This window comes from Canis aureus, chromosome 17 (genome assembly GCF_053574225.1).
Source record: "Canis aureus isolate CA01 chromosome 17, VMU_Caureus_v.1.0, whole genome shotgun sequence".
Classification (NCBI taxonomy): domain Eukaryota; kingdom Metazoa; phylum Chordata; class Mammalia; order Carnivora; family Canidae; genus Canis; species Canis aureus.
This window is the reverse complement of record NC_135627.1, coordinates 52,558,164-52,583,327: the sequence shown is the minus strand read 5'-3', so window position 1 is coordinate 52,583,327 and position 25,164 is coordinate 52,558,164. Positions and strand designations below refer to the sequence as shown.

General features: G+C 37.4%; 1 protein-coding gene and 1 long non-coding RNA gene across 3 annotated transcripts in view; one reads left to right on the top strand and one right to left on the bottom strand.

Annotated features, from left to right (window-relative positions):
• Positions 1 to 25,164, top strand: part of VWA8 (von Willebrand factor A domain containing 8) — a 353,299-nt gene that overhangs the window by 68,707 nt on the left and 259,428 nt on the right. For both annotated transcript variants that reach the window (XM_077855526.1, XM_077855527.1), the window contains 3 exons: positions 17,569 to 17,700; positions 19,575 to 19,709; positions 19,799 to 19,876. In XM_077855526.1, the coding sequence (XP_077711652.1) occupies positions 17,569 to 17,700; positions 19,575 to 19,709; positions 19,799 to 19,876 (345 nt within the window). The remainder of the gene's footprint in view (positions 1 to 17,568; positions 17,701 to 19,574; positions 19,710 to 19,798; positions 19,877 to 25,164) is intronic.
• The window catches only part of LOC144287998 (uncharacterized), a 236,382-nt gene that overhangs the window by 57,433 nt on the left and 153,785 nt on the right, over positions 1 to 25,164 (bottom strand). The window lies entirely within an intron of this gene.

The following is a 25,164-nucleotide window of genomic DNA, read 5'->3' as shown; positions in this document are numbered from 1 at the left end:
CCTAAAATCTGACACTCCAGTGGCAATGATCATGCCAAGTGCTGAGACCTCGGTTTCTAAATACCACGCTCCTAGGACGTAGAGCTGGTTCAAGGCTCAGCACAGAGAAAGTACAAAATGAAATGAACCTGGATCATCTTACTGTACCAGAAAGTAAGGAGATGTTTCACAAATGATGTTGATATGCCAAAGTGACAGAGGAGCCAGCTTGAAGTGCCTTCTGTTGGCTAAAATGGAGGACAAGTTTAGCCTCAAAATAAACAATGGTAACAACTAATTATAAACCATCGAACAAAATAGGAGTCCCAAAATTCATATTGATCTAAGTGAATAAATAAATATAAGAGGGAGAAGAAAAATTTACTGAATGAATGCAAAAGGAATTATATAAACAGAAAACCACCATTTGGCAACCACCAGTGGTAGCTGATATAGGCAGGAGTCATCAAAGATTTTTTTTTTTTTTTTCATCAAAGATTTTAAAGCTGGTGACTGGATGTTCTATGAAGAATAGGATAATGGGGCACCTGAGTGGTGCAGTCAGTTAAGCATCCAACTCTTGATTTCAGCTCAGGCCATAATCTCAGGGTCGTGAGATTGAGCCCCGCATCGTACTCCACACTCAGGGGGCCTCTGCTTGAGATTCTCTCTCTCCCCCCCACTAATGTTCTATCTCTTTTAAATAAATAAATAAATAAATAAATAAATAAATTAATTAATTAATTAATAAATTAATATCATTAAAAAAAGAATAGGATGTTGATGTAATATAAGAATATCTCTTACCAAAATACTCAGTTGATTACAAAAGAAGAAAATGATCCTTTTTTGGTAAACAGCAACTTGACCAGGTGGAACAAACTGACATTGTGTCCCTCCTGAGTGTTGAGCTGAGAAGAGTTCAGCCTCATTTCAGGGACATTCTGGGTAAAGATTCATCTTATGAGTTTGGCCGTGAGAAAGTATGGTATAGACCTAGGTTGAGGGCCATCTTACCTAATGAAAGGCCTGTATTCTTCAGAATTCTCCAGTCCGTAAAAGACAAAAAAGCTAAAGAACTACTTCAGATTGAAAGAGACTAAAGAGATATGACAGCTAGATGCAACATGTGCCCTGCATTGGATTCTGGACCAGATAGGAAAAAGTGACGTTGTTGGCACAGTTGGTTAAACTTGAATACAGTCTGTGGATTGTATAATAGTGTTCTATTAAAATGATTTCCTGATCTGGAAGCTTATGTGGTGATTATGTTGTCCCGAGTTCTTATTTTAGGAAATATGAACTAGAATGTTTAGGGGTGATGAGGCATCATATCTGCAGCTTGCTCCTCAATGGTTCACAAAAATACCAATGATAATGGGTTTGGAGGTGCTGCTGGAGGGAGGAAGGAGGGAATAAATGTGCTACAATGGTAATCATTGAGAAATCTGAGTGAAGGCAAAAGAGACATTCTTCGAACAACTGTGTCCTGCAACTTTCCTGTAACTTTGAAGTTATTTCAAGATAAAACATTTTATAAAGTGAATGTTCACTACACCTTGTTTCAAAATAAATAAATTTAAAAAACAAATATAACTATATGACACTAAGGTAAAATTTATCTGCCTATAACTTAAATTATTAACTTGAAAAATGAGTCCTTTATATTAAACTATGGAAATTGTTATACACCTGTTATTTAAACTAATGAAACTCTTATTTTTTATCATATGTGGTTCATAATATATGGAGCATGATTTTCTTTCAAAATATGCATGGCATAGTTTCCTCATTGTATAGTTTAATGGTAGTGTTTTCTAAAGGACCAGTCATAATTTATAACAATATATTTAGACATGTTGACTCTTGGCAGAGATTTATTGACTTACCCAAATTAATTCCTTTTTATGAAAGATAGTTTTTGTTTTTCTTTACACCTTGGATTAAGGAACAGGTTTCTAAGCAGTAGGTAGAACGTGAACACTAAGCTGTTGCCTGTATGTATAGGCCCTTCATTTTCTGGAGGCCAAGATTTTACCACCTTAAGCAAATGGAGTAGTATTTGTTTCTCCCTATCCCAAAATCTACAAAGGGACTACAGAAAAAAAAGTATTCTCTATGTAGCTAGTGATAGTGAGAAATCAGAAGTAGATTCTAGGTACTTTAGCAAGTTTTTTAAAACTAATAAAAAGCTCTTCCTTATAGATGCTAAGAAGTATATTTGGGGAAAGAATCTAAATTAGCATAATCTAAATATAACTATATAGTTTAAGTTGTATTCTAGGCACTGAAAAAACTAGAATTCATCTTTGATTTAACCAACATCTGAACTAAGTTGGCACTGGTCATTGAAATAGAGCATGTAGTGTTTAAGAAAGAGGCTGTGATTCCAGATGTGCTCCCTGGATGCCCATCAGCACAGTGCTCAGTGCCTGAGGAACAAGGGTAAATAGTCAAGGATGAACAAAATGTCATGGCAAAGTCTGATAAAATGAAGCAATGTGGACTCTTTTGTGATACAACTGAGAGAAGATATTCAGTGCCTAGAAAATTCAGTTATAAACAAAGGTATTTATTTTTATAAGGAAGCCACTTTGATGTGTTTCTGATCTCTGATTTCAAAACTAGTTACACAAATTAGATTTCCAGTGAAGATGGTGGAGTAGGAAAATGCTAAGGGCATTTTGTCCCATGGATACAACTAGATAACACCCACATCAGTGTAAATAACCCAGAAAACAATCTAAAGATTGGCAGAGCAGACTCTCCACAGCTAAATATGGAGAAGAGGCCACATCAAAGTGGGTAGGAAAGGTGGAGATGTGATCAGGAGGTAAATGTACCTGGTGAACTGTCTGTGGGTGGGAGGGACACACTGGACTCAGAGGGGGGGAAAGTACAGGCTCTTAATACCAGGTCCCCCAGGTATGGAGACCTGGACTGGGAAGATGCATCTCTGTAACATTTGGCTTTGAAAACCAGAGTTGCTGAATTTTGTGAGTTCTTACAATTAGTGGGGCTTAACACCTGGCACTTTGAAAATCTATGGGCTGGGCTCTGGGAGGCTAATAGCAGTCTGAGACCTACCCTTAAAAAGACAGCATAACAGTTGAAATACAACATAGAAATAGCAGTTTGAAAAATACTGAGGTAAATGGGAGGAAGATTTGGTTACTAATTTCCGAGCATGTGGTAGAGAAACAGGGATCCTTGGGAGACTTCTCCAAGAAAAAAATGCTGGCAGGTACCATTTCTCTCCCCATCCCTCAGATGGACTACATGGACTAGTGTACATGGACTAATAGTGGACTACATGAACTAGTGTAGCACTAACACAACCTACCTAACTTGCTAACAGTGTGCCCTACCCCTGCATTCTGTGGACACATCCCCTCCAATACATCATGACCAGAGCACACCCAAAGTGATGCCATAAACCTGGCAGTGTGCAAACAGCTCCAACAGGTATGAGCACCTTGACAAAGTGACTCTTGCCCCGGACTGGCCCAAGGTGGCCCCAGATTGGTCCACTTACAACACAGGGATCAAATCCTGTCCACAACAGGGAAGGAGAGCTGTTGCAAATGACTGGATTGAAGGCAGAAGTGGCTCAGCCATAACAGTAGAATGCATGTAAGACACATGGAAGACACCCCTGAAGTGCCAGGTTCTGGTGAACAGGGGACTTTACATTACAGAGCACTGTAGAACCTCCTCTTCTAAGGCCACTACTTTCAAGACCTGGAGATGTAGCTGACTGTCCTGACACACAGAAATAGATACAGGAGTTAGACAAAATGAGACAGAGGAATATTTCCCAAGTGAAAGAAAAGGAAAAATCACAGCAAAAGAGGTAAAATGAAAATAAGTAATATGCTTGGTAGAGATTTAAAGTAATGGTCATAAAGATACTCACTGGACTTTAGAAAACAGTGGAGGACCTCAGCGAGACCCTTACCAAAGGGATAGAAAACAAAAGAGAACCAATCAGAGTTAAAGAACTCAATAACTGAAATTAAAAATACATTAGGTGAATGGGACATCTGGGTGGCTCAGTGGTTGAGCATCTGCCTTGGCTCAGGTCATGATCCTGGGGTCCTGGGGTTGAATCCTGCATCAGGCTCCCTGTAGGGAGCCTGCTTCTCCCTCTGCCTATGTCTCTGCCTCTCTCCTCTGTGTCTCTCATGAATAAATAAGTAAAATATTTGAAAAAAATAAATAAAAACACATTAGATGGAATAAATAATAGATTGGAAGAAACAGAAGAACATAGCTGCAGCTTGGAGGGCAGAATAATGGAAGGTAATCAAATGGAACAGGAGAGAGAAAAAAATAATAGAAAATGAAAATAGACTTAGGGAACTCAGCAACACCATCAGGCATAATAACATTTGCATTATAGGGATCCCAGAAAGAGAAGAGACAGAAAAGGGGGCAGAAAGTATATTTGAAGAGATAATAGCTGAAAACTTCTTGATCTGGGAAGAAAACAGAAACCTAGATCCAGGAGGCACAGAGAGCCCCCGGCAATATATTTAAAAAATTATCCACCACTATCAAGTGGGATTTATTCCTGGGATGCAAGGATGATTCAATATTCACAAATCAATCAATGTGATACATCATATCAATAAGAGAAAGAATAAAAAGCATATGATGATTTCAATAGAGAAAAAGCGTTTAACAAAGTACAAATCTGTTCATAATAAAAACCCTTAACTAACTGGGTTTAGAGGAAATATACCTGAATATAATAAGACTGTATATGAAAAACCCGTAGCTAACATCATGGTGAAAAATGGAGAACTTTTCCCCTAAGATCAGGAACATGACAAGGATGTCCACTTTTGCCACTTTTATTCAGCATAGTACTGGAAGACCTAGCCACAGCAATCAGACAACAAAAAGAAGCAAAAGGCATTCATATTGGTAAGGAAGAAGTAAAACTTTCACTATTTGCAGATGACATGATATTATATAGAGAAAATCCTAAAGGCTCCACCAAAAAACTGCTAGAACTGATGAATGAATTCAGTAATAAGCTCACAGGATAGAAAATCAATATCCAGAAGTCCTTTACATATCTATATACTAATAATAAAGAAGCAGAAATAGAAATTAAGAAAATCCCATTTACAGTTGCACCCAAAATCCAAAAAACCTGTACTCTGAAAACCATAGAACATTAATGAAAGAAATTGAAGGTGACACAAAGAAATGGAAAACATTTTCCGTGTTCATGTACTAGGAAAACAAATATTGTTAAAGTGTTCATACTACTCACAGTAATCTACAATTTATTTATTTATTTATTTTTTAAATTTATTTTTTATTGGTGTTCAATTTACCAACATACAGAATAACCCCCAGTGCCCGTCACCCATTCACTCCCACCCCCTGCCCTCCTCCCCTTCTGCCACCCCTAGTTCATTTCCCAGAGTTAGCAGTCTTTACGTTCCGTCTCCCTTTCTGATATTTCCCACACATTTCTTCTCCCTTCCCTTATATTCCCTTTCACTATTATTTATATTCCCCACATGAATGAGAACATATAATGTTTGTCCTTCTCCGACTGACTTACTTCACTCAGCATAATACCTTCCAGTTCCATCCACGTTGAAGCAAATGGTGGGTACTTGTCATTTCTAATAGCTGAGTAATATTCTATTGTATACATAAACCACATCTTCTTTATCCATTCATCTTTCGATGGACACTGAGGCTCCTTCCACAGTTTGGTTATTGTGGACATTGCTGCTATAAACATCGGGGTGCAGGTGTCTCTGCGTTTCATTGCATCTGTATCTTTGGGGTAAATCCCCAACAGTGCAATTGCTGGGTCGTAGGGCAGGTCTATTTTTTTTTTTTAATTTTTTATTTATGATAGTCACAGAGAGAGAGAGAGAGAGAGAGAGAGGCAGAGACACAGGCAGAGGGAGAAGCAGGCTCCATGCACCAGGGAGCCTGACGTGGGATTCGATCCCGGGTCTCCAGGATCGCGCCCTGGGCCAACGGCAGGCACTAAACCGCTGCGCCACCCAGGGATCCCGGCAGGTCTATTTTTAACTCTTTGAGGAACCTCCACACAGTTTTCCAGAGTGGCTGCACCAGTTCACATTCCCACCAACAGTGTAAGAGGGTTCCCTTTTCTCCGCATCCTCTCCAACATTTGTGGTTTCCTGCCTTGTTAATTTGCCCCATTCTCACTGGTGTGAGGTGGGATCTCATTGTGGTTTTGATTTGTATTTCCCTGATGGCAAGTGATGCAGAGCATTTTCTCATGTGCATGTTGGCCATGTCTATGTCTTCCTCTGTGAGATTTCTCTTCATGTCTTTTGCCCATTTCATGATTGGATTGTTTGTTTCTTTGGTGTTGAGTTTAATAAGTTCTTTCTAGATCTTGGAAACTAGCCCTTTATCTGATATGTCATTTGCAAATATCTTCTCCCATTCTGTAGGTTGTCTTTGAGTTTTGCTGACTGTATCCTTTGCTGTGCAAAAGCTTCTTATCTTGATGAAGTCCCAATAGTTCATTTTTGCTTTTGTTTCTTTTGCCTTTATGGATGTATCTTGCAAGAAGTTACTGTGGCCGAGTTCAAAAAGGGTGTTGCCTGTATTCTTCTCTAGGATTTTGATGGAATCTTGTCTCACATTTAGATCTTTCATCCATTTTGAGTTTATCTTTGTGTATGGTGCAAGAGAGTGTTCTAGTTTCATTCTTCATGTGGATGTCCAATTTTCCCAGCACCATTTATTGAAGAGACTGTCTTTCTTCCAATGGATAGTCTTTCCTCCTTTATCGAATATTAGTTGACCATAAAGTTCAGGGTCCACTTCTGGGTTCTCTATTCTGTTCCATTGATCTATGTGTCTATTTTTGTGCCAGTACAACACTGTCTTTGATGACCACAGCTTTGTAGTACAACCTGAAATCTGGCATTGTGATGCCCCCAGATATGGTTTTCTTTTTAAAAATTCCCCTGGCTATTCGGGGTCTTTTCTGATTCCACACAAATCTTAAATAATTTGTTCTAACTCTCTGAAGAAAGTCCATGGTATTTTGATAGGGATTGCATTAAACGTGTATATTACCCTGGGTAACATTGACATTTTCACAATATTAATTCTTCCAATCCATGAGCATGGAATATTTTTCCATCTCTTTGTGTCTTCCTCAATTTCTTTCAGAAGTGTTCTATAGTTTTGAGGGTATAGATCCTTTACAGCTTTGGTTAGGTTTATTCCTAGGTATCTTATGCTTTTGGGTGCAATTGTAAATGGGATTGACTCCTTAATTTCTCTTTCTTCAGTCTCATTGGTAGTGTATAGAAATGCCACTGATTTCTGGGCATTGATTTTGTATCCTGCCACATTACCAAATTGCTGTATGAGTTCTAGCAATCTTGGGGTGGAGGCTTTTGGGTTTTCTATGTAGAGTATCATGTCATCGGCGAAGAGGGAGAGTTTGGCTTCTTCTTTGCTAATTTGAATGCCTTTAATGTCTTTTTGTTGTCTGATTGCTGAGGCTAGAACTTCCAGTACTATGTTGAATAGTAGTGGTGAGAGTGGACATCCCTGTCTTGTTCCTGATCTTAGGGGAAGGCTCCCAGTGCTTCCCCATTGAGAATGATATTTGCTGTGGGCTTTTCGTAGATGGCTTTTAAGATGTCGAGGAATGTTCCCTCTATCCCTATACTCTGAAGAGTTTTGATCAGAAATGGATGCTGTATTTTGTCAATGCTTTCTCTGCATCTAATGAGAGGATCATACGGTTCTTGGTTTTTCTCTTGCTGATATGATGAATCACATTGATTGTTTTACGGGTGTTGAACCAGCCTTGTGTCCCAGGGATAAATCCTACTTGGTCATGGTGAATAATTTTCTTAATGTATTGTTGGATCCTATTGGCCAGTATCTTGTTGAGAATTTTTGCATCCATGTTCATCAGGGATATTGGTCTGTAATTCTCCTTTTTGGTTGGGTCTTTGTCTGGTTTTGGAATTAAGGTGATGCTGGCCTCATAGAACAAATTTGGAAGTACTCCATCTCTTTCTATCTTTCCAAACAGCTTTAGGAGAATAGGTATAATTTCTTCTTTAAACGTTTGATAGAATTCCCCTGGGAAGCCATCTGGCCCTGGACTCTTCTGTCTTGGGAGGTTTTTGATGACTGCTTCAATTTCCTCCCTGGTTATTGGCCTGTTCAGGTTTTCTATTTCTTCCTGTTCCAGTTTTGGTAGTTTGTGGCTTTCTTCTAGATTGCCTAATGTATTGGCGTATAGCTGTTCATAATATGTTTTTAAAATCGTTTGTATTTTCTTGGTGTTGGTAGTGATCTCTCCTTTCTCATTCATGATTTTATTAATTTGAGTCTTCTCTCTCTTCTTTTTAATAAGGCTGGCTAATGGTTTATCTGTCTTATTAATTCTTTCAAAGAACCAACTCCTGGTTCTGTTGATCTGTTCCACAGTTTTTCTGGTCTCGATTTCGTTGAGTTCTGCTCGAATCTTTATTAACTCTCGTCTTTTCCTGGGTGTAGGTTCTATCTGCTGTTTTTTCTCTAGCTCCTTTATGTGTAAGGTTAGCTTTTGTATTTGAGTTCTTTCCAGTTTTTGAATGGATGCTTGTATTGCGATGTATTTCCCCCTTAGGACTGCTTTTGCTGCATCCCAAAGATTTTGAACGGTTGTATCTTCATTCTCATTAGTTTCCATGAATCTTTTTAATTCTTCCTTAATTTCCTGGTTGACCCTTTCATCTTTTAGCAGGATGGTCCTTAACCTCCATGTGTTTGAGGTCCTTCCAAACTTCTTGTTGTGATTTAGTTCTAATTTCAAGGCATTATGTCTGAGAATATGCAGGGGACGATCCCAATCTTTTGGTATCGGTTCAGACCTGATTTGTGACCCAGTATGTGGTCTCTTCTGGAGAAAGTTCTATGTGCACTTGAGAAGAATGTGTATTCAGTTGAGTTTGGATGTAAAGTTCTGTAGATATCTGTGAAATCCATCTGGTCCAGTGTATCATTTAAAGCTCTCTCGTTTCTTTGGAGATGTTGTGCTTAGAAGACCTATCGAGGGTAGAAAGAGCTAGATTGAAGTCACCAAGTATAAGTGTATTATTATCTAAGTATTTCTTCACTTTGGTTATTAATTGATTTATATATTTGGCAGCTCCCACATTCGGGGCATATATATTGAGGATTGTTAAGTCCTCTTGTTGGATAGATCCTTTAAGTATGAGATAGTGTCCCTCTTCATCTCTCACTGCAGTCTTCAGGGTAAATTTTAGTTTATCTGATATAAGGATGGCTACCCCTGCTTTCTTTTGAGGACTATTCGAATGGTAAATGGTTCTCCAACCTTTTATTTTTAGGCTGTAGGTGTCCTTCTGTCTAAAATGAGTCTCTTGTAGACAGCAAATAGATGGGTCCTGCTTTTTTATCCAGTCTGAAACCCTGCGCCTTTTGATGGGGTCATTAAGCCCGTTCACATTCAGAGTTACTATTGAGAGATATGAGTTTAGTGTCATCATGATATCTATTCAGTCCTTATTTTTGTGGATTGTTCCACTGAACTTCTTCTTAAAGGGGAATTTTAAGAGTCCCCCTTAAAATTTCTTGCAGAGCTGGTTTGGAGGTCACATATTCTTTGAGTTCCTGCCTGTCTTGGAAGCTCTTTATCTCTCCTTCCATTTTGAATGAGAGCCTTGCTGGATAAAGGATTCTTGGTTGCATGTTCTTCTCATTTAGGACCCTGAATATATCCTGCCAGCCCTTTCTGGCCTGCCAGGTCTCTGTGGAGAGGTCTGCTGTTACCCTAATACTCCTCCCCATAAAAGTCAGGGATTTCTGGTCTCTTGCTGCTTTAAGGATCTTCTCTTTATCTTTGGAATTTGCAAGCTTCACTATTAAATGTCGAGGTGTTGAATGGTTTTTATTGATTTTAGGGGGGGATTTCTCTATTTCCTGGATCTGAATGCCTGTTTCCCTTCCCAGATTAGGAAAGTTTTCAGCTAGAATTTGTTCAAATACATATTCTGGCCCTCTGTCCCTTTCGGCGCCCTCGGGAACCCCAATTAAATGTAGGTTTTTCTTCCTCAGGCTGTCGTTTATTTCCCTTAATCTATCTTAATGGTCTTTTACTTGTTTGTCTCTTTTTTCCTCAGTTTCCCTCTTTGCCATCAACTTGTCTTCTGTGTCAGTCACCCGTTCTTCCACCTCGTTAACCCTCGTCGTTAGGACTTCTAGTTTGGATTGCATCTCATTCAATTGATTTTTAATTTCTGCCTGATTAGCTCTAAATTCTGCAGTCATGAAGTCTCTTGAGTCCTTTATGCATTTTTCTAGAGCCACCAGTAGCTGTATAATAGTGCTTCTGAATTGGCTTTCTGACATTGAATTGTAATCCAGATTTTGTAACTGTGGGAGAGAGGACTGTTTCTGATTCTTTCTTTTGAGGTGAGGTTTTCCTTCTAGTCATTTTGCTCAGTGCAGAGTGGCCAAAAGCAAGTTGTATTGGGAAAAGGAGAAAAAGAGAGGAGAGAAAGAAGGAAAGAAAAGAGAAAGAGAAAAAAAAAAGGGAAGAAAAAAAAAGAAAAAGAGAAAGAAAAAGAAAAAGAAAGAAAGGGAAAAAAAGGGTGGGGGAAGCAAACAAATCAAAAAGCAAAACAAAACAAAACAACAAAAAAACAACCCAAGGGAGAGTATCTTCTGATTCTGTGTACTTTAAGTCCCTTGACTTCCCCTGGAACTTGTCCGTCTAGCTGGTCTTCTGGGGGAGGGGCCTGTGCTGATTTTCAGGTGTGAGCACTTGGGGGAGCTGCTCTGCCCCCGCCTGGTGCAGGGCTCAGTGGGGGTTGTTTGCCCCGTGAGGCCGCAGGAGGAACAGCCCCAGTGGCGGGGCAGCTCTGGAAACCTGGATTCAGCTCCGGCAGGAACCACGGAGCTCTCCGTCTGCAGGGCCTGGAGGCTCCGGGGCGGGGCCGCTGATCTGCTCAGCTGGGGCAGGAGCGTCCTCGCTGTCCTGGGCCCCTCCCGGCCTCTGCCTGTCCCGGGGGAGGCCGGATCCTGGGCTGTGTCCCGGCGCCCTGTGCTGGGGCCTGCGCCGTTGGATTCGCGCTCCCGCCCCGCAGCCCCCTCCGCGGAGCCGCCCCCGAGCCCCTCCGAGCTGCTCTGGGTCCCCCGTGCGCGCTGCAGCCCTGAGGGAGCTCGGCGCACTCCCCCGGGGCGCAGGTGTCTGTTAGTGTCCCCTGAGCCAACGGGCATCCCCGCCCTCCTGGGTCCTGCTCCACCTCCCTGCGAGCCCCGGGAAGGTCGGTGCAGCTCCTGCGTCTCCGGGACGGGGCTCTCCTGTCCTGGGGACACTCGCCCCGGCCTCAGCCCGGCTCCTCGCGGGGCCCCTCCCCCTTGGAGGCCTTTGTTTCTTTACTTCTTTTTTCCCGTCTTCCTACCTTGATAGAAGCGCGAGCTCTTCTCACTGTAGCATTCCAGGTGGTCTCTCTTTAATTCTCAGGCCGAATTCATAGATTTTCTGGATAATTTGAAGGTTTTCTAGGTAGTTTGGTTGGGACAGGTGATTTGGGGACCCTACTCTTCCGCCATCTTGCCCCTCCCCCCACTGTAGGAATATCCAGCAATCTACAATTTAATGCAATTCTTATCACCATACCAACAGCATATTTCATGGATTAGAAAAAAAAAAACCCTAAATTTATATGGAATCATGAAAGACTCCAAATAGCCAAAGCAATCTTGAAAAAGAAGAAAAAAACTGAGATCACAATTCCAGATTTCAAGATATACTACAAAGCCATTGTAATCAAAAACAATATGGTACTGGCACAGAAATAGACACATAGATCGATAGAATAAAATAGCCCAAAAATAAACCCACAATTATATGATCAGTTAATCTTCAATAAAAGAGGCAGTAGGCAATGGGAGAAAGATAGTCTCTTCAACAAATAGTGTTGGGAAAACTGGACAGCTACATGTGAAAGAATGAAACTGGATCACTTTCTTACATATATACAAAAATAAACTCAAAGTGGATTAAGGACTTAAATGTGAGATCTGAAACCATAAAAATCTTAGAAGAGAGCATAGGCAGTAATTTCTCTGACATCAGCCATAACAACATTTTTCTAGATATGTCTCTTGAGGCAAGGGAAACAAAAGCAAAAAATAAACTGTTGCGACCACATCAAAATAAAAAAGCTTTTGCAAAGCAACGGAAACAATCAAGAAAACCAAAAGACAAACTACTTAATGGGGTAAGATATTTGCAAATGATGTATTCAATAAAGGGTTATTATCCAAGATGTTTAAACAACTCAACATCAAAAAAAACCCCCAAATAATCCAATTAAAAAATGAGCAGAAGACATGAACAGATATTTTGCAAAAACATACAGATGACCAGCGGACATAAGAAAAGATGTGCAGGGCAGCTCCGGTGACGCAGCGGTTTGGCGCCGCCTGCAGCCCAGGGTGTGATCCTGGAGACCCGGGATCGAGTCCCTCATCGGCTCCTTGCATGGAGCCTGCTTCTCTCTCTGCCTGTGTCTCTGCCTCTCTCTCTCTCTCTCTCTCTGTCTCTCTTGAATAAATAAATAAAATCTTTAAGAAAAAAAAAAAGAAAAGATGTGCAGAATCACTCATCATCAGAGAAACGCAAATCAAGACCACAATGAGATATCACCTCAGATCTTTAAACATGGCTAAAATCAGATACACAAGAACCACTAGTATTGGTGAGGATGTGGAGGAAAAAAGAACACTTGTACAGTGTTGATGGAAATGCAAACTCTTGCAGTGATATATACAATGGAATATTTATTATTCAGCCATAAAAGAGAATGAAATCTTGCCATGGGTGAAGCTAGAGTATAACGAGAGAAATAAGTCAGAGAAAGACAAATTCCATATGATTTCACTCATATGTGGAACTTAAGAAACAAAACAAATGAACAAAGAAAAAAAAAAAAGACTAACCAAAAACCAGATTCTTAACTATAGGGAACAAACAGGTTATTAGAGGGGAGGTGAGTGGGGGGATGGTTAAAATAGGTGAAGGGGATCATGATGAGCAGTGACTAATATATGGAAGTGTTGAATCACTATATTGTACACTTGACACTAATATAACACTGTATGTAACTCTACTGGAATTAAAACAATTAGTCATACAGATGAGTTAAAGAATACCGTTAAGGAGTTGAGTTTTCTAAAGAAAGTAGCTAGTATTGTTTCATTTTGTTTGGCCTTTATAATTAAGAGGAACATAGAAAAATGAGTAAAGGTCCATATTACAAACAGTAAATAATTTAAATTTTATTTTAGAGCCTAAAAAAATGAAAACAATATTACTTGGATACAATTAGAAAAGTGATTATCTTTTCTTGCTTTAATTGTGTATAGAGCTAATTAAGGAACATACATAAAGGTGGATAGAGAGCTTAAATTCATTTGTCTGAACCTAAAGAACTTTCTTTTTGTGAGATCTTTACACACTGATACATACAACCAGATCAAAGTGTTAAATCACTCTTTTTAAAAATGGTAGCAGTCTATCTATTGGTATAATTTTTGTGATCTGTCCTGGCACAGTCCATGTGGCCCATTTGTTATTCTAATTTTCTCTGTTTTCTCAAGCTGTTTTGTTCACAGGAATGAAATTTTATATATTCTTAAATAATTTTGAATTACCAGAGGTGAAGATTAAGGCAATGTTGTTGAATTGGGGAAGGATATTGAATTAAGAATTAGAAATATTATTATATATTGTAAACCAAGAAGGTGCATATATAACTTTTCCTGGATAATCATTTTCTGACCTACATTGTCATAGAAATTAATGGATATTTGAATGAATTAGATATTCATTTGGATTTTAGCATAACAACTTAGACAATTTTTAAGGAAAAATTATTACTCACTGAAAATATAGTTAGCTGAAATTCAGAACATCATTTTTTCCTAAGCAAACTATTAAAATGGCTAAAAGGAATCTGAGAGAAATCTCAGATGGTACTCACTGTATGATGTTGATGCTCTAAAAACATGTTTCTATATACATAAAATCACTCCTAGCTTTTAGTTAAGGATATCTTAAAGAAAATACTCTCTCTGTGAATCTGCTCTACTTTGAGATGGTATGCTTTTGTTGCAGTGTATTAACAAGTATATTTGGTCTTCTAGTACCTTCTAGTACTTTTTTTTGACTCTCAGTCCTTTTTAGGTAGGACCAAGTGTGTCTGTCTCATAGACCTGAAAACATATATATGGATCTGGAGCTCTTTTGATATTAAAGATAAATACTTGGGAGTCAGTAATGTATGGGTATTAGTTGAATTGATCACATGGGTGAAAAAAACCGAAGAGTTGCATATATGGTGAGAAGAAATACTATCTAAAGACTAAACACGGTAGAGACAACATTTAAGAATTGGACAGTGTGCGGAGAACCTTCAAATGAAGCAGAGGAAGAGTAATCAGCATACAGATGGTTTGTAGTCTGAAACTGGATGAGATTATTTAAACAGTGAACATAGAAAATATGAAAAATCTACCCTTGAGGTACCCAATGTACACTGCTCAGTTAAGGGAAAAGAACCCACTGGAAAGACTGAGAAGGAGGGAACAGTAAAATAGGAGGAAAACTAATTTATTTAGTTTTATTTATTTATTTTAGTTTGGCAAATAGAATATTATTGGTGAACTTACCAGGAATAATGCTAGTGGAGTGGTGGGAATGCAAGCCAAAAAATCAGTAGGCTGGACGGTAAATCAGCGATAAGGAAATGGAAACAGTAATTATATACTACTTATAAAAATGGGGAAAAGTGAAAAGATGGTGAGTCACTCAAGGATTATATAGAATCAAGAAATGGCTTTTCGTTTGTTTCTTGAAATGGGAAGACAAACATCTTCATAGGAAGAAAGGATATAATCTGTGGAATACATGGAAAATATTTATGGAAATATGATCTGGGAAAGGCAGGAAAGGACATTTTCAGAGCACCATTGTGCCTTGGTTTGTAATAATGGAAGAACATATTTTTCTACCCAGCATCTGGAATGAAGGAGTTACCATTAACTGAGACGGAGAAAGCAGACTTATAGTGGCTTTCCACTTGCTCATAATTAAAGCAAAAGTCTTTTCTACTGAGATGGTGGGAAAAGAAGTGAGGATTGTTGAAAATAGAGATGGTTTTGAGGATTAAAGGGAAAAAATTTCATTTATTTGTTCATATAACAAACCTCTATTGACCATTGACTATGCCCCATGTGTGATTCTGGTTCTGGAGGTTTTGAGTGAACCCAATAGATATATTTTTATTTTGTCAGTGGAGTTTATATTCTAGCAAAGAATGGAGGGGTGTGTGCCTGAAGGCTCTGTTGTGGTTGGAGAAGGCAGCTAGATGACCTATTGACACAGGAATGAATTGGTTCAGATGATCCTAAGGGAGAGTAGTATTGGTTTGTGTTAGTTGCTGATTGGCTTTGGGAAGGAGCCCAGCACAGACTGGGGGCTACATACTTTTTTGGTAACCGGGAAATAGGGTATAGAGAATTTCTTTTCTAGTGCTCCACATCCTAGAAAAAGATATAAAGAAAATGAATAGTTTGGAGGGACAGGATTAGGACTTGGGAAGGTGAGTATGGAGGCCTTACAGAGCAACATGTAATTAACAGTCCCTTTCATTATATTATATTTTATGGTTCAAATAATGTAATCCCAAAGAAAGTGTATCAAAAAATACATTAGTATTGTTTTTTTAAATGACATGCCAGAATTAATAGGAGCAACTCATTAATGTAAAATGGTAAAGTAAATGAACTTTGGTTTATTTGATTTTCTATTTCTTGCTAACATGTAGTCTGTGAGAATTATATATGTATTTTACTCCTCAATTACCTTTTTGATTAATAGTCCTTTAAATTTCCTATGCCAGCAGGTGGTAATTCATCTTGCAACTTGAGTTCTTTTCCTATCTTAGGGTATTCCAGCCTCCTATTTTAATTCTACTGAAATATTTTAGCTTGAATTATTTATAAGGACATAACCAGTTATAGCAAGTGGTTCAAGGCATTAGTGTTCATTTCTGGAATATAAGTTCCCTGCAATCAATGCTATGTCAAGTTAGGCTGACGTTATGGTAGGCGGGTATATCTTTAAGCTAATATATTTATTTTTCTAGAATTTAACGGCTCTAGGTTCTAAATTCTAATGAATTTACTTGGCTAAGGCCTTACTCTTTTCCTATTGAACTTCCCTTAAAATACAGTATAGCATTTTTTTTTGCATGAAATTAAAGTGTCAATAATTGTTATTTGTCTACTACATGGAAGCAACTCCTACCAAATTATGCAATACTATGGGAATTTACGTGTATAAAATGCATAATATATAAGACATGTATTTTTTTAATAGTAGCACAAATAGACAATTTTTCTTAGGTTAAAGTAATAAGTGATTGTCTTAAGTACTTCTGACTTCTGGAGTTGTGTCATTCTGTCGGATAAGCAGTGATCTATTCTTGCATTGAGGTTCAGTTCTTTCATTATAGTGATAATGTTCTAAAACTATGGTAGTATTTTGGGGGGATAATTTCTGCCTATTTGATACTAAAAATGAATTAAGCTTTTCATCTTGAATATGCTGCTATCCAAGGGCATAGGATTTAATTTTTAATTAGTATTCTCATTTTTCATATACTTGTTTGTATTCTTTGTGTGCATATTTAAAAAATATAACCAGCTGGTATGAGGACTGTAACCAAGTGTTAGAACATTGATAACTGATCCGCATGGAGAAAGAATCAATGGTCTTGGTCTTTTACAACCAGTTTGATAAATACTGAGAACATACACCATAGAAGGCATGGTGACCATGAGTTATACTCTGGAAGACTGTTAGAATTTATTGTAATCAGTTAGGCTAACCACATAAGCAAACAGCAGAGTGGTGTTCAGGAAGTTCTGGTTTCATTAATTTTAGGCAACATTAACGTCAGTTGATTTAAGAAATCAACCAAAATAGGTCTTATTTTACTTTGACATGTTGTCAAGAGTCTCATCGTCCTTTCCAGGAAACTGGAACCTTTGATTAACAAGAAGTGTAGGCTGCAAACTGCTAGCAGTTCAGGAATTCAGTGTCTCCATTTCCTGTCATTTAGTAAATTTTAGGGACTATTTGCATATTACCTTTACTAATTGGCTTAAAGAGAATGGCATTTATAAAAACAGGAAAAAATACTCATTAATTTTTTACCTCTATTTTTATAATATAGAGTGAGTTTCAGTTCTAATTAAGATGGAATCTTCCGGATATACAACATTAATACTATAATAAAAAGTAGGGACGCCTAGGTGGCTCAGTGGTTGAGCATCTGCCTTCGGCTCAGGTCCTGATCCAGGGTCTGGGAATCGAGTCCTTTATTGGGCTTCCTGTGAGGAACCCGCTTCTCAAACCTCTGCCTATGTTTCTGCTTCTCTGTGTGTGTCTCTCATGAATAAATAAATAAAATCTTTAAAAAAATAAAATAAATAAAATGTAAATTACATGATTTTCTTGTAATTTTGTAGCGCTTTGAACTCCAAGATTCAGATAGCTCTATGCTTCCTAAAGAGGTGGTGAGAGTGGAGAGGCTGGTGGACAGCCCTGCCCCCCAAGCTGCGGTGACTGTCCGGATTGCAGAAAAAGAGGTGACCATTCAGGTAACAGATCAAGCTTTATACTTTCTAAGATGTGCTTTGTTCTGCGCATTTTTATAACCTAAATTGGGTTTATCATCCTCTTATAAATCTTCTTTGGTTCTGTAATGTCACATCTATATATATATCTGTATCTCTATTTATCTATGGCTCCACAGTCATGTATGTTTGTAAACTGGAAAAATTCAGGAGAAACACAGGGATAGCTTTTCATCAAAAACCAAACCAAAAACCAAATCAAATTAAGTACTGAATAAAGCATTGTGTATTCTGAGTCCTTAGTAAGAAATAGTGTTTTCAAACATATTTTAGCAGCTAAGGACCACTCTATTCAAATAAAATCTTTCTTAGCTACATGCAAACAGTTAAAAGAGGAGCTGTTCTAGTTACAAAGTGTTTAGAAGAAGGGAAGGATATTTGGTCATAGAGCTCCATCTGCTTGCTCTACCTCTTTTTCTTTGAGGGCCCTGAGAACCCCAAGAGGTGATGAGAAACTGTCCCTTAGAAACACAGCTTGAAAAACACAGACTTAAGTGAATTTTAAGCGAATGTAGGAAAGAAAAATGCTTGCCTTCTTATGTGCCAGAGTACACGTTAATTATAAACTTTTTATGTGCTTTAATGATATTATTAATACTTATTAATGTATTTATTCATTCATCAAACTGGACATTGAGTATATCTACCGTGAGCCAGGCTCTGTATTAAGAATTATTAGTGCCCACTCTGTATTAGTTACTATATTTGCCTGTTTGCATATATTATGCCACTAAATCCCCCAATAACCCTGGAGGCAGGTTTTATTATGTCCATTTTATAGATTAGAAAGCGGAAATGTAAAGAGGGTAATTGATTCACCCATGGCCACCAGCTGAGAAACATCACAGATGAGATTTCTAGATAGGATCACTTTCCATTACACTCTGCTGTCTCTTCAGATCAATGACCTTACTAGGCTGATGGTCTAAATAGAATCAGATGAGTAAGGATTACATTGGAATGGCTGTGGAATATATGTACATATATATACATCTTGTAGGATGACATAGGATTTTTCCAGCGGTCAGGAGGGGAAAGGTGATAAGACACTTGAGGCAGTTTAAACAGTTTGTCCAGAGGCATGAAGTGTGAACAAGATTTCACTATTTGTTTCCCTTTGATAATGGCTTTCTGACTTCATTGCCTGCAGTCCCTTCCAGTTAGCCTTTTTTGTTACCACCAGGATGATCTTTCTTAAATACTAATCTGCGCTTGTCACTTCCAAACTTATAATTCTGTAGGGTTCATGCTGTGTACAGTATGATCAAGTCCTGAGTCCTCAGCAGAACATGGAAATCTTCTAGTGGGGTCCCCAGGAGACTAATAAGGAGGAGATAGGAAATAAAAGAAGTAGGTGTGAAGGATGGGAGGAGAGATTTTAAGAACAGATGCTTCTGAGTGGTAAGCTAAGAGTGGAAAAGGATTTGTAGACATGGATTTTAAAAATCAGGAGGTCAGTGGTGACTTTGGAGAGTCCTGATGGACTGACTCTAAATTCTGTACTGAGCATTGGAATTTGGACAAAAAGCTTCATTCTCAAGTAGTGACATTATTATTATAAGTTATAAATAGCCTGAAAATGACATGATTCTTATGAAAATATCTGACAGCACAGAGCTTTAATTTTAAAGGGATGATTGATTTGGAGGGCTGATGGTAATGATGATCAGATCTGTGAATGAGAAAATACTTGTTGCTGTATTAAAATGTCAAAAACAGTACAGAATTAAATTGAGCAAGGAATTATTAGGGGCTTCTAAAGCATAGTTATGTGCTTTCATTTACTAATGTTTTGAGAAAAACATATGCATATTATATTTACTTCTCTTTAATTATAGGTGCCAGCTGGGACCAGGCCAATAAATCAACCTTGTGCATCAGACCATTTTATACAGACTTTAAGCCATAAACAACTATTGGCTGAAATGATGCAGTCTCACATGGTTAAGGACATATGTTTAATTGGAGGAAAAGTAAGAATAGCAGTCTCACTGCATATTTCTGTTTCCTGACTTTTGGTTGTTTTGACTTATCCCTTGAATGATTGTGTTTCCATTTGTAGGGTTGTGGAAAAACAGTCATTGCTAAGAACTTTGCAGATAACTTAGGATACAACATAGAACCCATCATGCTCTATCAGGTATGACGTTCATTTTTAGCAGTTGGACTGTAAACATACATATTTGGACCATCAGTAGAACCTGAGAATATTTTTCCTTGAGTTATGACTTGTTAATTTTGATGTACATAAATGACATCAGCAATTTGGAGTACAATTATATTTATTTGGAATTTTTGAAAATGCATTCTGGGACATCTCCTGTGCACAACATACCAGGGTCTGCTTTTCAAGAGAGATTCAATTTACCTGCAGGTGCATACATATGCAGAACACATTTAGTAGTAATTTGGAAATCTAAACAAAATGGGTTTCTGCAGCAGTGGGAGATAATTAGGTCTTGACTGAGAGACTATTTTTTCTTGTTGTTGAAAAATATACATAAAACTTACCATTTTAACCAATTTTAAGTGTACAGTTCCTTGGAATTAAATGTGTAACTGCCACCACTATTGATTTCCAGAATTTTTAAATTTCTTTCCTGATTCTCCTTCTCTTTCACCCGTCCCCCTCATCCCGCCCCTCTGGCAACCACTAGTTTGTTTTGTGTATTTACAGATCTGCTTCTGCTTTTTGTTTGTTTATTCATTTTGTTTTTTAGATTCCACATTTAAGTGAAATCATATGGTATTTGTCTTTCTTTGTCTGACTTACTTCCAGAACATTTTTCTTCAAGTAGAAAGTCTGTATTCATTAAAGAATAACTTCCCATTCTCCCAACCCCAGACTCTGGTAGCCTCTATGCTTCCTGCCCCTATGAATTTGCCTATTCTAGGTACCTCTTTTAAGTAGAATCATACACTTTTTGTCATTTTGTCTCTATTTTACTTAGCATGATGTTTTCAAGGTTCATTCATGTTATGGCATATATCAGTTTCATTTCTTTATATGGCTTTATAATTTTCTCTTGTATAGATATACTACTTTTTGCTTATCTTTTAAATGTTGATGAACACTGGTAGTTTCCACCTTTTGATTAGTGTGAAAAATGCTACCATAAACATTGGTGTATAAGTATCTGTTTGAATTCCTACTTTTAGTTCTTTTAGGTATATACCTAGAAATGATACTGCTGTATTGTAATTCTGTGTTTAACTTTTTGAGGAGTTGCTAAACTGTTTTCCAGAGCAGCACCACCATTTTACATTCCCCAGCAGCAATGTGTGAGGTGGTAACTCCTTAGTAGTTTTGATTTGCATTTCCCTAATGACTAATGAGATTGGGCATCTTTTCATGTGCTTATTGGCCATTTGTATGTCTTTTTTGGAGAAATGCCTATTCAAATTCCTTGCCTATATTTCAATTAGTTTGTCTTTTTGTTGTTGGGTTGTAGGAGTTCTTTATATATTCTGGATATTAACCCATTTTCAGTCATGATTTGTAAATATTTTCTCCCATTCTGTAGGTGTCTTTTCACTCTTCATACTTTCCACTAATGCACAGAAATTTTTAATTTTAATGAAGTCTAATTTATCTTTTTGTTATTGTTGCCTATGTTTTTGGTGTTACATAGAATAAGTCATTGCCAAGTCCAATATCATGAATTTTCCCTATGTTTACTTCTAAGATTATTATAGTTTTAGGTCTCACATTTAGGTCTTTGATCCCTTGATCCATCTTGAATTAATTTTTGTACACAGTGAAAAGTAAGGGTCCAGCTTCAGATCATTTGTATATGGATATCCAGTTTTCCTAGCAGCGTTTGTTGAAAAGACAGTCTTTTCCTCATGGAATAGTCTTGGCATTCTTTTTTTTTTTTTTTTTTTAAGATTTTATTTATTTATTCATGAGAGACACACACAGAGAGAGAGAGAGGCAGAGACACAGGCAGAGGGAGAAGCAGGCTCCATGCAAGGAGCCAGATGTGGGACTTGATCCTGGGTCTCCAGGATCAGGCCCTGGGTTGAAGGCGGTGCTAAACCACCAAGCCACCTGGGCTGCCCTAGTCTTGGCATTCTTGTCAAAAATCAATTGGGCGTATATACAAGAGTTTAATTTTGGGCCTTCTCTTCTACTCCCTTATTTTATCTGTCTATCCTTATCTCAATTCCACTCTCTTTTGATTGCTACAGCTTTGTGGTAAGTTTTGAAGTCAGGAAGTATGAGACCCCCAACTTTGTTGTCTTTTCCAGAATTGTTTTAAATATTTAGGATCCCTTGAGTTTCCATTTGAATCTTAGAATAAGTTTTTCTATTTATGAAAAAGTTGCTGTTGAGATTTTGATAGAAACTGCCCTGAATCTATAGATCACTTTGGGTAGTATTATCATCTTAATATGTCTTTCAATCTGTGAACACGAATATCTTCTTATTTATTTGTCTCTAATTTCTTTCAGCAATGTTGTATAGTTTTCTTTTATCTTCTTGGTTAAATTTATTCCTAAGTCTTTTGAATTATTTTTGTGAAGGTACATGTTGTGTATAGTATATAAAAAAGCAACTTATAACTGATGTTTTTACTGAGTAAAGTTTTCTCGTTGTGTATTTGTTTATAATGGTATCTCCTAAGACATTTTATCCTACTAATGTATTGATTCTATATGTTAGGCTTTGGGTGGATCTTTTTACTTACAGCAAAGTCTCTGTTTTTATTCTTTAAACAATTTTTTAAGTGGATGTGATACTAGTTAGGTACATTTTAGGTTGTATTTTGCAGTTTTAGTTTATTCTTTAGTTAAACTTTCTTATTGTTAACTTACATTAAGAATTTTTTTTTTTCTTTTTTGGAAAAATGACATTCAAACCAGTCACATATTGTGACTCTGGATTATAGAAAGTGTTGTCAGCAGCTCATCTTTCAAAGTGTTGAAAAGATTCCTTTCAATACTGCTTTAGGGTAATTTGTGCCTATTGGTTGAATTGGCCAGAGCTTAAATAAAATCTATGAAGAAGCATAGGATCCAAGTTTATGAAATCATAAAGAAAATAAAAGTGAAGAGATTAAAATAGTAGTGATATCCTTGGTCTTTAGCTATAAACATGTAGAAAAAGTAATTTCTACACTGTACAGGAGGTGACAAGTCTTGGAACCCACTGAAAATAAATTTTGAAATGAGTTTTTATGACTTAATTGTAGATCTATTGGCTTTTTAAAGGGAATTAAGGAAGTGGGAGAGGGAGTTTATCTTAAAATTAAATATCCGGAAGATGCCATGAAGGCTACCTTGCCCTCTTATGAAATCACTCTTCTTTTTTTTTTTTTTTTTTTTTTTAAATTTTTATTTATTTGTGATAGTCACAGAGAGAGAGAGAGAGAATGAGGCAGAGACACAGGCAGAGGGAGAAGCAGGCTCCATGCACCGGGAGCCTGACGTGGGATTCGATCCCGGGTCTCCAGGATCGCGCCCTGGGCCAAAGGCAGGCGCCAAACCGCTGCGCCACCCAGGGATCCCTGAAATCACTCTTCTTGATGTCTTTTGTAGAGATCAGAAGGAAGGTAGTTCAGTATGCTAGCTCATCTGTCTCTACCCTTACATAGCTCATGTTAGAAGTGATCTGAGGATTGCATTTTATCATTTCATCAACCTGTTAAATATCACCTTTCTAATTTCCAATGAAAATACTGTTCTACTAAATTTTGAAGGGGGACCCAAATCATTAATATATTTGTAAAATAAGTTAAATTTTTCTATGGTATCTTATATTCCACTTATAGGTCAAGGATAATACAAGGATAATTTATTTCCCAGGTGCCATTGCTTTGAAATCATATGGAGACCTTTTGAGGATAATATTTCTTTTCTCTATGACTCCAACCTAATTTGTTAGTAGTATTATTTCTAAAATTATACACATGATTATTCACATTAAAATAAAAACTCTTGGGACATCTGGGTGGCTCAGCGGTTTAGCGCCTGCCTTTAGCCCAGAGCGTGTTCCTGGAGTCCCAGGATCGAGCCCCGCATCAGGCTCCCTCCATGGAGCCTGCTTCTCCCTCTGCCTATGTCTCTGCCTCTCTCTCTGTGTCTCTCATGAATAAATACATAAAATCTTTAAAAATAAAATAAAAACTCTCATTCTCATGAAAGCTGAAAATACTTTTACCTCATCAGTTTTTCCAGATAATATGGTTTCTCTATCAGGTTTCTATAGTCCGTTTATGGTGATTTACAGGTAGTGGTAAATTATCCTAAGATTATGTGCTTGAGCTGTGAAAATTATGGTCACCTAATTCTGCTGTTCATTAAAAGAAAAACCAAGCAAGAGAGTGTCTTTGTATCTACCAATTCAGATCTCAGTTCCACTGGAAAATTATCCAAAGTATCCTGTCATTGAAAATCTTATCTTTATATGTGAAATAATTAGTTTAAGAGGCTGAGAACAGAATTCTTATGTATTTTTGGAGAGTGACAGCAAGCTAACAAGAATACTATTTTAATGATTTTTTACTTTCTTGTTCAGTTTGTTAATTGATGGCTAAACAAAGGTAGGAAGATTCTACCAGAAAGGATTGAGAAAACTACGCAGAGTTAATTATGCAAATTAATTGCATATGCTGAAAACCCCTTTTCCAATTTAGCTTTTCTGTTCATTAGTCTTTACAGAAATATCTAGAAGAAAAATCATTGCTGAAAGCATAGACTTCAAAAAAGGATAGAGAAATATAAAAATGTAGGTGAGGTCTGTTTCCATCTCTCTCCATAGAGCTTCAGCTTCTTTCCATGAACTGGATCAAAGCATAAATTAGGCATTGTATTGACATTTACAGATTTGTAAACTGTTAATCAGTTTGTTTTCGTGATAGAAACCAAGCTCCTGAGATCAAATATAAGACTCTTTGTTCACATTTTCACATTAATTTATAGAGTTCATTGATCTCTCTTGGACAGATGGACGAATTTGCTAGAATTAAAGATGGGTTTGGGTTTTATAATAGTATAGTCCATATTAGTGAAAACTTTCTGGAAGTTTGAGCTGACATAGAGAATTTAGTGGGAATAAGTAACCCAACATCTGTTTTCCTAGAAGATGTGGAGATTTCCCTGTTATTTGTACATGTATAAAGCCACACTTAATCTGTGGGTTTTGCTTTATTTTTAGACAACTATTTTTAGAACTGGATTTCATATGAAGAAAAAGAAAAACAGCCTTAACACAAATTTGTGGCAGTACATAAAGTAAGTTTTATAATAGGTTATAAAAATCTTAAATCACTTGGCTCAAGTGTTAGGTCAGATTCTTTTAACTGGTTATTCTTTTTATAGTGTTGAAGCCAGTGATTTCATAGTTATTGAAGAAATCCATGTTATTATTATTTTCCTTCATAACCAGATAAGGGCATGTTTCCAGATTTCTTTCCACACCATCAT